Raw genomic sequence first — 15,027 nt, forward strand, 5'->3', positions numbered from 1 at the left:
CTCTTGAGGCACCTCTCAAGAACAATATTGTCCAAATCAACTGTAGCAAGGTCCTCATTTTCTTGATCAACAGTATTTTCTGTCACTTCCATTTCCTCATGCTGCTGGACTTCTCTGGCAAGATGGGAGTCCATGTTTAAGGGTCCTATTTGTGTATCATTAGGAGTAACTCTGCTGGGTTCTTCATGGGGAGCTCGACCTTGCAGCACATTGGCAGGAGAGTTGTTGTGGAGCTGATGGACTGACGGAAGGTTTCCTTCAGGTCGTAACTCATCAATGTGCAGAGAATGCCATTTTCCAGCCTATAAAAACAATATACAATTAGAAAATATGTTTTCTTCATCTTACAATTATAAAAAAAACAGTACAGTATACAGCTAAAATCACATACAGGACATTTTACAAGTATTCTTAATTAATAAAGCCATATAATCCTTGTATATCCTTAGTAAAAATTTCATATGTATAATCTTTTTACAGCAATACCATTTTCTTTAAACATTTAATTTCTTAAGAAGATCTTTTGACAAATCAAGAACCAAGTCATCCTCTCTTAATTTCCTCAATGCTAATAAGACCTTTTGAATTATAGGTCAGGAAATGTGATCAAACTAGCATCTTAAAAAATTAGATTACAAGTGAAAAACCAAGTACATGTATTTGTTTGTTTAGCTTCCTTATTCAAGTATGAGTAGCAATTTGCAATAAATTTATAACAACTTATAATATAAATGTATATGATCTAAAATATACGTTCAACAGTTAAGCCATTAACAAAATACCTAAAATGTGCAATAACATACCAGGAAATGTGTAGGAACCTACCATAAATCCTGTAAAACATCCACCAGCCACTCTGGGCAGTTGGACAATGAAAAACACAGCAAACTCCCGGTCATCATCAGGCAGTTCATCCACAACACAGTACTGTGCACTCTTTATCAAACTCATGTTCTTGTCTCCAGAACCACACTGTATCAACATGACTTTCAATCCACTGCCAGACTTCTCAACAAAATTTCTACACAATTTTTTTTAGTCATTCTTAATTATGACCCCAACAACAAAATAATAAATAAGAGTCAATATCTGAACAGATGTGACAGCTACCAGTATAAATGAATATTAGAAAAACAGTGAAAAAACAAACCCCAAACTACTGAAAATAACACAATGGAGTTATGCAGTAAAAAATACTACAGGTTGGACTATACCAATTAAAATCCCATAGGCGACCATGTTAACGTTTGCGTTTAAAAACACTATATGCAATATATCAACCAAACTATGACCCATTAATACCAGTACTACAACCCCTACCTCAAAGTATTAACTGCATAAAATGATACCTTTCATGTCTCATTTTCGGTATAACCAGATGTTTTTACAACACCCCTAGTTTCCCACAAAATTTGAGTACTTTTTTTTACAGGTACCCCATACATGTTCCAAGCACAAGGCTACTTGACACAGTGGTATTAGATGAAATAAAATAGCATACATTGTTAGACCAGATGAAATTTTTTTTTTTTACAACCAACACACTCACATTTATAACCAATCACATGATTTGTGGTATTCACTTCTCTATCAAAAGTTTGGTGCACTTTGACCCATCCGGAAGTTATTTGGTTTAGTACTACCTACATATAAGACTATGTTTGTGAAATAAATCATCCAGTCAAATACTATGTAAAAAAAAAAAAGCAGTCTTGTTAATACATGACAGCATGATCTGATGGTAAAAAACAAACTGATCTGACGGTACAAAACTACTTGATCTGATGATACAGCATTTCTGATCTAATCATATATTTCTATCTAATCATATATTTTTGATCTGATATCACAATATTTCTGAATTGATAATACAAACCTATATGACTTGATGTACCTCATCTGTTGGTCAATAGCATACCTGATTTGTTGACAGAATTGCTGTTCTGTGTCAAAAGACTGGAGAGTGAGAAGAATTATGTTGTTTGCTGTCAAGTCAAAGCAAGTCATGATCTTTTCTTTCTCCTGGTCAGTCAAAAGCTTTGAATGGGTTGTCACCTGCAAACCATGACATAAATACCAATAAGGCAGAGCAGACAATGCAAATTATTACAGAATATCAAACTGTATCTGGTGATGAGCTTTTATGCTTATATTCGTGAAGTTCAGTGCTTTGAGTTGTTAAACATCCAGATGATTCATTAGGGTGCATTTCAAACAGGTAATTACTAAAAACCAGTATTATTAAAATTCTTATAGACACCAAATAGTAGAGCAGTGCAATATAATAGCAAAAAATGGTGATCACTGCCCTACTAAAACAGTCATTCCATGACACGGTCTTCAGCTGATATAGAATCAAAACACACCGGATGTACAGAAATGAATAGGCTAAGCAAGAAACGGTAAATTTCAAAAAGAAGAAAAACACAATGTTTTGGAGCTCCAAGTATTTTTTAATTAAATCTTTTACCACTAAATGTATAAGATACCATTGATGGATACATATATACAGATTTAACATTGTCCACGATTAATGTTTTGAATTGCCTTGAATCACACTGACACATTTTTGTGAGTATAAAAAAACTTTGTTTGCTTTTGTCTTATTTATAACCAAAATTTATAATAAAATTAGTTTATTTACCTGAGCAAATAAACCAGTGTTCCTTGTCATTTGATGTCTATAGACCATGTACTTGAAGATGTCATCATGAGGTTGTTCTCTAAAATATATGTTGAAAACTCTGTGTTCCTCAGTGTACAGTTGTGTATCTTTGAGACGCAAAACAGAATCTGGTGTAGCACACCACAGTAGCATCTTCTGGCAATCTTCCAAGAACTGGAAAGAAGTTGGAGATATTACTTGTGGAAATTAAAATGTATAATGTTACTAGTGTTGCTGATTTGAAGGTACCCTTTGTGGGGCAGGAAGTGACTCAGCATTCACAAACATTGGACAAATATTTTACATGCTTCACAAGACATGAAAATTAGAACTGTCAATAATGTCCCAGGAATTCACATTGCATCTGGATGGAATTTTGAACTATATAAACATGTCTTTAAAAAAAGGTAATTAAATATGTAGGCCTATATTAGTACAATGTAGTTTTGATTAGTGTTTTCTAAAAAGTTATTTCTCATAATTGTGTAGTGAGAGGTGAGCAATGATCTCCCATTCCATATATTCAACATAATTTAGCAATGAGAAACACATAATGATCTTACCTGATCATCAGCATGGCCTCCTTTCTGTTTCCAAACCTGTAAAACAATGGCTGCAGTGGTGTCTGGGTGGAAGCCCATGAAAGCATCAGCAATGTTCATATATGGTTCTTTGTTGTATCTTTAAAATACACAAAACTGTATTTATTTTCATGAATACTTAACCTGACCTCAAAGGTAATCGCATTTTCCTCTTACCATTAGTTTCAGGTCAGGTTAAACTGAAAATAAAGAACACTTTAATAATCTCTGACATCTGTTGGCAAAAGCAGTAGTAATAACTGAATAATCTTCTTATTTGTATATATTGATAACTCATGAGAATTTTAAGCTGGGTTTTTCCATATTGGCCAAATGAATAAAAACGTATAACAAGAATTCCATGGAATGAGATGTTTTACAAACTGGGTGTTGCTGAAAGTTGCATCCATTAAAGTTTATCTCATTGTATGGTTAAAAATTATTTAATTAAACTATAAAAAACCCAATTCTATTACAAAATTCAGTTACAATTTTGTATCGAGATGGACATTCATAGATATAACTATAAACCAAGCATCAGTGATGTAGATATTTATGAGTATTTATAGTTTGTGAGAAATTATGCTAAATGTGAAACTTCAATGTTGCATTGAGTGCAAAAGTTGATGCCATTGCCTCTGCCATAGAAAGGCAATACCTTTATCTCTCCTTTTTACTTTGTAAAGGCGACATAAAAATTACATACCATGGAACATGGTTTGAATTGCAGACCAGTACCCTGGATTATGGTTAGAAATGTATTGTAGAAAAGTAGCAAATCAGCATGTTAAATGTAAGTGCAATTTAGTACCCTGTTCTGTATGGTGAAACAAACTGATTTGCCCAGCGGTCAAGTTCAGCTGCAAACTCGGACTGGTTTTCATTCATTATGTTGTTCAATCTCAGGAAATGTTTCTCCAGCCGATTTATCAGTGGAATTGGGAACTTTTCATACACAATCTGCTTCTCTGCCACAACAATCAGTCTGAAATGTAAAGACAGATGTCTTTTGGTATCTAATTTTATTACAATTAATAATATGAAAAAGTATATCTCAAAAGTAAATTAAAACCTATATGCACATTCCTGATATACTTTTACAAGGTTACAGAGAAAATAACTGAAAGAGGTATTTCTAAGTAGGTGTTAAGTTTTCTCCTCTGTTAAGCTTTTTCTGATTTTAAGCAAATTGACCTAATCTAGTAAACAAAAATCAAGCACCCTCTGTTAAGTTGCTGTCATTAAAAAGACAGATTTCAAGCAACTGGATGTGAATTATTCTGTATTGATTCATTGCTCCTCATACATGCCACTTCATTATGCTGTTGATCTTACCGGAATTCCTGGTGAACTCGGCACTTCACACGGTGTGTTCCAAGGCCAAGATCAACAAATCGTTCTCCACCAAGTCGAGCATAGTACTGTTAAAAAACAGAAATTCAGTATGACAAACTGTATTATTTTTACAGAATAGACACTGCAGTATAAAATCGTATTGGCTATAATTTTCTTAGCAAATATGTAAACCTTTTATCATACTGTACACTCCAATTCATATTTCCTGCCATTTTGCACATGACACTTGCCGAAAACAATTTATTAAGAGGAAATGGAAGACAACTCTGTTTCCTGTATCTTTAAATTTTGTTTTGTCAATGGAATTTTGAGTTGGGCAAGTATTTCCACTTGACAACAATGGTGGCACATCGCGGTCATTTTCAGTGATCGATAGCTGATTGTGTCAGCTAATTTGATAATAAATTTGATCATTTTAATGACAACGAAACTCATCAAATATTGCAATATTAATCATAGTTCGTTTTTTCAAAAAACATTCTGGTCAGAAAACCACTGTTATTGGGAATAATGGACATAAATACTGGACAGCTGGCCACAAATGCCTGAAGTAATTGCAAGTTTTGCTATTCTTTGCCTAATTTTAATCAACAATAACTGATCTAAAATATCAAAAAAATTAGAAAAATCCACGAAAATAATACTTTATTTTATGTATTTATAAAATATGAACTTTATTTTTTGTATTTATAAAACATTTAAGTGAATTTATGTGAGTAAAAATTATAAACTTGTACCCACTCAACATGGTTTTTGTCAAAATTTAATCCAGTAGTCTAAAGGTTAAGAATAAAGTGAATAAATATTGTGAATAAATATTTAATATAAAAAGGATATTATTTTTATTGGCATTTTACTATGCACAATACTTGAATTTTAAATTACAATATCTTAATTCACTTTTTACATTACACTCAAATTAAAATAAAATATTCTTACCTGATTTAAGGCATCATACAGACTCTCGTACAGGTTTTCAAGGTTGAGCAAAATCACTGTGTTTCCAGTTTCCATACACACTTTGATACGGTTAATGTTTCGGCAAACCTGGAAATTAATTAAAATGGCATATTTCTCCAAAAATTACTAGTATATGATAAACTCATGGGTATATTGTAATGTAACACAACCAACAAACAAATAAAATCATTGAAGACACTTTCAAGGCCTTATAGAAAGAATCTGGAATGTGGAAGACACATAAAACAAATTGATAAAAGCTATCTACGGCTCTAGATGCATATATCTTTTGAACTGCTTGTAATCACTGACACATTTTCATACATTCAGGAAGGAAGGAAATATTTTATTTAACGATGCACTTTGTATTTATGGTTATATGGTTAAAGATCACACAGATATTGAGAGAGGAAACCCGCTATCACCACTTCATGGGCTACTCTTTTCCATTAGCACCAAGGGATCTTTTATATGCATCATCCCACAGACAGGATAGCACATACTTTGATATACCAGCTGTGGTGCACTGGCAGGAACGAAAAAAGCCCAATGGGAATCTATCCTAGACTGAATGCACATCAAATAAGCGCTTTCCCACTGGGCTACGTCCTGCCCCTTTTCAAGCATTTAAGGCGATATTTGGTAATTTTAAGTTGGATGGAACATACATTAAGGGGAAGGCTTGTCATAAATACATGTACTATTAGTGATTTCAGATACAGTTAATTTGCAAACAATTGCATGTTCTTTACATTTAATGTTTTAAAACTAAAATCTGAATTAATGCCAATGAAAATTAAATGGAAATGACAATGGATAGAAACCTACAATTCTTGGAAATCATTGTTAGTGATGATAACATACTGACTTTAGAACAACCAATCAAAAGGAGTGAGAGATTAAGCCATCACCTGTGTGTATTCCTGATCTTTAGGAAAACTGCTTCCAAATATGGTGATCACTCGGCGCTGTCCAAGAAGCTGTTGTAGTATTCCAAGAGCACCATAGTTCTCAGTCAAAAGCAGAAGATAACGACTTTCACTGAAAAATATTAATTGATGGGTTACACGAGGGTTTATACCTACATTAAGAAAGACCCAGTTTTTATTAAATTATATATATATTGGTGTTATTACAGAAAAGAAATTTTAAACAACAGCTATTTAGGGTTGAATACTTTAGTTATTTCAAAACTTGGTCAGAGAACACTTGCTACCTAAAGTGATCTTTTGTATGCTATCCCATGGCCTTTGATGTCATTGTGCACTGGTTGGGATGTGGACAAATCTGTATCCATTGACATCACTTGAGCCTATGGCCTGTAGTATTTCAGCCAAGAGCTCTTCTTATTATGGCTATGTGTACCCATGAACCTTTATACTTAGAAAAATGTGATTTCCTGGGAGAAGCATCCTCCCAGGCAGGGATCCAGGAGATTTGATCAAATACCAGAAGTCACCCTTGGAATCAGGGAAGGTTGCCAGGTCTGACAAATAGCTACATAAACTGACCTGCCAGTACCATCTCCAAATAGTGCTGCCTGTATCAATCCAGCTGTTGTGTTTATGGGGTCACCTTTATGTCGCTGTAAAACAAACCATATCAGTCTGAGATGATGATGATGATAATTATCATAACAACAACAATAGGGCTCCAACCATTTTAAACCTCTAAATGTTGCATAAGTTGACTGTATATAATCACATTTTGTCAAAATCAATCAATTTCAATGAACAAGACTGTAAGTGAATAGGCAAATCTGACATAATTAATATTCTGTATTATGATTTCTGTACAATTTAAAAATATTATGTTTATTTTGGGGTATTTTAGAAAAATGTTTTCTAATTTTCACTATTATTCATACTTACCTAGTACTAGCACAACAACAATGCTATACGACCCTGAGTTATAACCTCCACTGCAGAATTATCTCCCCTTGCCGGATGTATAACCTACATCCGCGCATGGGTAGACCGTATATCCTCGCTATCGATTCAAAGTCCGGAATGACTGAATCAAAAAAGACCTCCCTCGGGGCGGGTGGGAGGTAACGGTTGTTGTGCTAGTACTAGGTATGTATGAATAATAATGAAAATTAGAAACAAATTTTTTAATAGTCTTATTCAACTTACCGTATTAGCACAACAACAATGCTATAACAGACGTGATATAACACCGTTAAAGCACGAGAATTTAACATTAAAGGGAGGAGGTAAGAAAACACGGAGGGCTTAACCATTCAACCAGTAGTGTTCGTCTCAAGTAATGATACAGTGAAAAAGCAACCCACATCATACGAGGTATAAAATGTCAAAGTGACTTTTAAATTGAAGAACTACAACCCCAATTAAAAGTAAACCAAGTTAACCCGCACACCAAGTAATGGTAAAAGACACTAGACTGCCCCAGATAGTCAACCATCCACCCCCCCCCCACCCCCCACTCTCCAAACAGGAGGTGGAGAACTATCTCCCAGAAAGACTGCCGGTAGCGACCGGACGAAATAAGGGTCGCCTCCTACTCGTGGCCCTGCGCACCGAAATGACTGATTGAATCCGCCGAGTTCCGTCCGGACCAACAGCCATATCACGGAAATAAAACCGGTCAAACGTGTGTCGACCTTTCCAAAACCCCCCACTCATGACCTTGAAAATGTCCAAAGAATCATGGAAATTAAGGGAAGCAGAAATTGCCCGAATCTCATGAGGTCGAACGGAGAAATCCCACAGAACATGATCACCCGCCTTCTCATATGCCAGTTTGATGGTTGCAGCAATCCATCTCGACAAAGCATTCTTCGTAATGTCTCCCGGTTGGCGTGTGAAAGAGATAAAGTCTCTTAGTGTTTTGCCGGAGATTTCTAGTATGCTCCAAATAGAATTTCAAAGCCCGCACCGGACAAAGAAGTCTATCAGAATTATCCGCAGAAAGCGTACGAGATAAACACTGAATGATGGTCGGAGGAAACTCTTCCCCTGGCACCTGGTTCTTAGCCACAAAAACAGGATCAGTACGTAACGTAACTGACCCGTCCGTATTGTAATCCACCAAATCATGCAAAAAAGCATGAATCTCACTAATACGATGGCAAGCCGCTAGTGAGACCAGAAACAAAGTCAAATGACGAAGACTGGCAAATTTCAAAGGCTCGTAGGGCTTGCCTTTGAGTGCATGCAGAACCAGAAAAACATTCCATTTAGGCAAAATTGAAGGCTTCTCAACCGTGTTTTGCAACGACTTAAGCAAGTCATGCAACACGAGATTCGTTGAGAAATCTTGACGTCCACACTGCCTCAGAGTAGTGAAAATGGACAACCGGTGACTTCTCACTGTTTGAACCTTCAACTGTCTTTCTTGGACAAGAGCCAGAAAGTACTCAGCTAAGTCATTAACAGTAGGCAACAAGGGATCCACGTCCCTCTCAGTCGCCCAACGAACCCAAGTGCGCCAGTGACACTGGTAGACCCTCTCCGTAGACTGGCGCTTCGAAGAGGAGACGAGCTCAGCAACCCGTTTAGAAAAGCCTCGGTTTCGGAGGGAAACCCCGACAACCGCCATGCGTGAAGTCGGAAAACCTCCGGCTTCGGATGCCACTCTGTCCGACGCAGTCTCTGACTGAGCAGATCAGGTATCAACGGCAACCGCACCGGCTCCTGCACTAAAAGTGACAGGAGCGGAGGAAACCAGGCTTGAGCTGCCCAACTCGGGGCTATGAGCGTGACACGACAAAGTTGCTGTCTGATCTTTGTCAGAACCTTGCCAAGCAGAACCGGAGGGGGAAAGGCGTAAAAATCCAGTCCCGTTCAGTCCATGCTCAACACATCGTACTCCAGTGCCAGTGGGTCTGGTACCGGCGATACAAACACTGGCAACTGATTGTTCAGGCGAGTGGCAAACCTATCGAGTTGAGGACAACTGAAGAACTCGATAAGCCACCGTCCGGTGCAACATCCACTCCGTCTGAACTGGGGAACGACAACTCAAAGCGTCCGCCAAGATGTTCACAGACGAAGGAATGTGTTTGGCCGATAACACCACTCCCCAATCGTCGCACCATTCCAGAATCTCCAAAACCGCAAGACTCAATGACAGGGATTTGGTGCCTCCCCACCGATTGAGGTATGCAACAACTGACATGTTGTCCGACCTCAACAAAATTTGACGATGTCGAATAACAGTCCTGAAATGGAGACAAGCGCGACACACTGCTTCCATCTCCAACAGGTTGATGTGACGACTCCTCTCTGAAGGAGTCCACACCCCTGACAGATGTTGATCCAAAAGGTGTGCACCGAACCCCTCGAGGGAAGCATCGGTAAACAGGACCAACTCTGGAGAAAGTGGGTGTAAAGGAACGGCCTGGGACATACACTTGTCCACTAGACACTCTTGGATTGGAAGAATGAACCGAGGCCCCAATGGTATCACCAAATCCCAGCTGAGACCATCCCACACCCGGGACAAATGCCATTGAAGCGGTCTCTTGAACTGTCTGAACCGCACATTCAGCGCCACCAGTGATTCGAGATGGCCTATCAACACATGGAGCGTGCGCACCGACGCACTTTGCTCCACCAGAAGAAGTTGCGCCAACGTCGTGAAATTGTGAAGTCGTGAATCCGTCGGAAGAACGGACGCCTCCACAAGGTTGAAAACCACCCCGAGATAAGTGAAAACCTGCGTTGGCACTAATTCCGACTTGACTCAATTGGGAATAAACCCCAATCGGAGAATCATGTCGATCACGAACTCCACGCCCACAAGACATGCCGTCTGTGACGCCGCCGGAATTAACCAATCGTCCAGGTAATTGTGCATCCGTATACCCACCACTGCCTTTACTACCCGAGTAAAGACGTGAGAGCTTGTGGCCAATCCGAACGGCAGAACTTGAAACTCGTAAGCTCTGCTGTCGTAGAGGAACCGCAAGTAGTTCCAAAAATCCCGATGGATTGCAACATGCAGGTAAGCGTCTTTCAAATCGATGGACGCCGCCCATTCCCCACCTGAAGCAAAGCGCGAACAGACTGAACTGTCTCCATCTTCATAGATGGAATAACGACGTAAGAATTCAGCGGCTTCAGGTCTAGAATTGGTCGCCACTCGCCATTCTTCTTTTGGGCGAAGAACAGATGGGAATAAAATCCCGGAGTGCCCAAATCTACCTCCTGGATGGCGTTCTGTTTCTCGAACCATCTTCTCCACCAGTACTCGTTTGTCGACAGAGGACGTCATGGAGGGGTGATGAAAACGGAATTCTGTATCCGTTGCAGACAACCGACAAAACCAATGGGTCCAGATCTGGCAGTTCGCACCAACTTTGAACAAAATGGCGCAATCTGCCCCCCACAGGAAGATCTGCTAACGGGGCGCAATCTGCCCCCCACAGGAAGATCTGCTAACGGAACCTCCGTAAGCAGATGTCGATTGTCTACGCACCCTCATCCCGGCTGCTTCCCACTCCTGGGCTCCTTGCCCTGAGCAGAACCACGAAAACGTGCCGGTTTCCCCGAAAACGTCCCTGTTTCGATGAACCACGGGCATTACCCGACTGCACACCCGAATCAGACACCACAGGGATCTGATAACTGTCAAGAAAAGTCGATTTCTTAACAGGTGGAGGCCAACCACACCCGTCGCTCTCAGTCCCGCCAGGTAGTGATCCCGACGCAGAAGTAGACTGTTGGCAAAAACACGCCCAGCAAGCTGAGTGACGTGATGAGAGGCTTTAGAAGCCGCCAACAAACAACCCTTAGCCATCGGCGGAAGACCCGTGACTGCTTTATCTAACCCAAATAGGAACGTACCTAAATGGTTATTGACTTGAAAAAGAAGTTTAGATAACCTCTCAAAAGTCTCTAAATCCGTGAGTGGCACACTGACATTAGGAGATGGGTGGCAGTCTGCCTTCACCGTAGCGGAAACGAAAGGAAGCTCCCAATGTCTTATACGAAGACGTGGACAAAACCTTCGCCGCAGACAACAGTTTTCCAGTAGCTAACGCTGCCGAAAACTCTTCCACCACCGCCCCCAAAATACAATCGCTACCCGCAATCAAAGCATCAATCTCCGCAAGAGATTCATGTGCCTCGTGCGCTAACGGCAAGCCAAAATCCTGCCGCGGAACGTCCGTCGCTAAAGGCCGGTTTCCAAACGAAACACCCTTGTAAGACTGAACAGCCTCCTCCGACGGAACTGCATCCACGCACACCAGTCGGACCTGTTCCTGTACAAAACCAAGAACCGCCTGGTAATCATAATCGCCGTCTGGCGTACCATCGGCCAAATTGGGAATCTCATCGAGCCATGAACCTGGTGCCGACCCTTCCCCCGAACCACACACTGATTCGGAGGGGAAAATCCTCTTCCAAAGAAGAAATTTTTTCAAACGACGCGCCATGCGCTGACCATAACGAAAACGAACCTGCATGGGCAGGACGATACGGACCGGCCGAATCTGCAAACTGGTCCAACCCCGGTCTCGCTGGAAACCCCGGCGGTGGAGGGACTGGTGGAGGCGATTCCCCATGCCAGGCCATGAAATTCTCAAAAAGAGAAACATAGTCCCCCCCCCCGAGTCCGCCCCTGAGGGCGACCCGAAACCATCGGACCCTGAACGAAAGGTTCCGCCCACGCAGTCGAGGGATAACGCCTGGAACCTCTACCCCGATCTGACAGGTCTGGATTGACACAGGCGCACCCAAGAAAGCTGCAGTTTCCCCGATCCCTGCCGAAGCAGACAACGGGACTGGTGGCGTCGGTTGAACCGGACCGTCAGGAAATTCGTACACGTACGAATCCTGTGCCGAATTCTGAACCCAACGTACCACGTGTGAATTAGCCAACCCAGTTGACGTAGCCACGTGCGAACGATCTAAAAGTTGATGACGCTGTACAGGCGCCCCAACAACAGAAGGGACGCCCACTGGTGTCGCACCCGAAACAATGCCACCCGGCTCCGTGACCGAGACAACGTTGTGAGACTTCGCGATTTCGCCAAGTGGCTCGATTACCGAAGTAGCGCCGAAAGACGCGTTGGCCGAAATGGCACCCTCGGACGCCACGACCAACCCTGCACCAGAAATCTGGTGAGACAAACGGCGCTGCAAAGCGGACTTCATCCTAGAGCCAATCGACCCCTCCACAGAAGGACCGATAACCCTGCCCCCATCCCCGGCGGTGGAGGGACTGGTGGAGGCGATTCCCCATGCCAGGCCATGAAATTCTCAAAAAGAGAAACATAGTCCCCCCCGAGTCCGCCCCTGAGGGCGACCCGAAACCATCGGACCCTGAACGAAAGGTTCCGCCCACGCAGTCGAGGGATAACGCCTGGAACCTCTACCCCGATCTGACAGGTCCGGATTGACACAGGCGCACCCAAGAAAGCTGCAGTTTCCCCGATCCCTGCCGAAGCAGACAACGGGACTGGTGGCGTCGGTTGAACCGGACCGTCAGGAAATTCGTACACGTACGAATCCTGTGCCGAATTCTGAACCCAACGTACCACGTGTGAATTAGCCAACCCAGTTGACGTAGCCACGTGCGAACGATCTAAAAGTTGATGACGCTGTACAGGTGCCCCAACAACAGAAGGGACGCCCACTGGTGTCGCACCCGAAACAATGCCACCCGGCTCCGTGACCGAGACAACGTTGTGAGACTTCGCGATTTCGCCAAGTGGCTCGATTACCGAAGTAGCGCCGAAAGACGCGTTGGCCGAAATGGCACCCTCGGACGCCACGACCAACCCTGCACCAGAAATCTGGTGAGACAAACGGCGCTGCAAAGCGGACTTCATCCTAGAGCCAATCGACCCCTCCACAGAAGGACCGATAACCCTGCCCCCATCAGCATGATGGGAGTCGGAACTGAGAGACACAGTTGTTCCTGCCACGACTGCACTCCCTCCGACTGATGCCCTTGTTACAACTGTAACAGGTGGCGCCTCCACCAACGGAGGCAAAAGCAAATCCCCAGGTGGAACGGAGTCTGACCTGGAAGAAACCTGGTGCAACAGCGCCCCCTCCGCGCCAAGCGGTGCTTCGGGTTTACTGGTATCACCATGAAGATGGCGAACAGAAGAGGAGGCGCCCTTGTGCCTACCACTTGTCCCGCGAGCTCTTTGAACTGGACACCGACTTGCCAACCGACGGCAAATCGGTATGGAGCACGACCCCGGAGGTTGCCACTGTGCTCCGCCCGTCCCGTTCACGTCTAATCATCCTCTTATGCTCGGCGTCTTTTGACAGCTTCTTAGCCTTCCCCCACGTGGAGGGGGACCAATTTACACAGATATGACACTGGCGTTCAAAACAACAAGAACGACATAACAAATGCTGATCAAACTGGGGCAGTTGTTTAAGACAACCCCCCTCAGCACACACAACCAACCGGTTGGAGCCCGAGGAAGCCGTGTCAGACATTAACCCCCTGTGTAAATCACCCAAAAGACCTCGTATGACAGAGTAAAACAAAATTACAAATTAATAAACAATTTAACAATTTGACAAAAAAATTTACTACAGAACTCGAACACGACTGCAATGGAGGACTGCAGAATCAAAAAACGAGGATATACGGTCTACCCATGCGCGGGTGTAGGTTATACATCCGGCAAGGGGAGATAATTCTGCAGTAGTGGTTATAACTCAGGGTTGTATAGCATTGTTGTTGTGCTAGTACGGCAAGTTGAATAAGACTATTACCCATAAAGGTTTAATTTGTGGGTCAAGGACTGTTATAAAACATTTATTGTATTTCGACATGTATTATAAAAGACTTGTCATGTATTTTAACACTAACCCAGGTGTTGTATACTAATGAAACTGCAAAGAACTGTGTTTGTTCATTACACTTGCTTTATCTGTAGATAAGGAACATAATATGTGAACATCTGCCAGTTAGGAACAGAATGAAAGATTTTAACTTTAAAAAAAAATATATATACATTCGTTTTCAGTGTTCATTGCACAACAATTAATTTCTGGTTCAGTCATTTTTATGTCATTTTTAAAATAGTTTTTGTTTAATCACTGAAATAACAATGTGACAGACATTAATTAAAGTTTAGGCATATTGGTAAATCAATAACTAAGAATACAAACATCTTCTCGTTCAACAATCACTGTGATTTTTTCCTGAAAGACTTTAACAGGATCCACAGTATCCAGTCCTCCAAAGTTTCTAAGTACTGAGTGTTCCAGCTGGTGCCAACAGAGGGGGCGATGTTGTTTGGCAGCAAATGCATACACCATCTTCACCAAACTAAAACAGTTACAGTAACAAGATATTACTTAATTAAAACAAATTGGTCATATATTGTTACATATATTGTTACATATATGTGTATAAGAAATAACCTCCAAATATAATACGACACATACTTAATGTCCCGAGTTAGTTGCCATTTTTGACATTTTCCCAAGCCTTAGTTTTTTAATGAGTAAATTGCATATGGTTTAA

The 15,027-nt window shown here is 41.5% G+C and overlaps 1 protein-coding gene across 1 annotated transcript; it reads right to left on the minus strand.

The window, feature by feature from the left end:
• Positions 1–12: 12 nt before the first annotated feature.
• Positions 13–14,829, minus strand: LOC121366660 (E3 ubiquitin-protein ligase rnf213-alpha-like; the record flags this gene model as incomplete). Its single annotated transcript, XM_041491022.1, has 11 exons — positions 14,670–14,829; positions 7,074–7,147; positions 6,474–6,603; positions 5,542–5,649; positions 4,582–4,667; positions 4,058–4,231; positions 3,229–3,346; positions 2,645–2,839; positions 1,919–2,055; positions 826–1,021; positions 13–302 (listed from the first exon to the last, which is right to left on the minus strand). Coding segments are annotated over exons 1-11 (1,658 nt in total), but the record flags the coding sequence as incomplete, so codon positions are not given.
• Positions 14,830–15,027: the final 198 nt, after the last annotated feature.

This window comes from Gigantopelta aegis, unplaced genomic scaffold (genome assembly GCF_016097555.1).
Source record: "Gigantopelta aegis isolate Gae_Host unplaced genomic scaffold, Gae_host_genome ctg6533_pilon_pilon:::debris, whole genome shotgun sequence".
In the NCBI taxonomy this organism is placed as follows: Eukaryota; Metazoa; Mollusca; class Gastropoda; order Neomphalida; family Peltospiridae; genus Gigantopelta; species Gigantopelta aegis.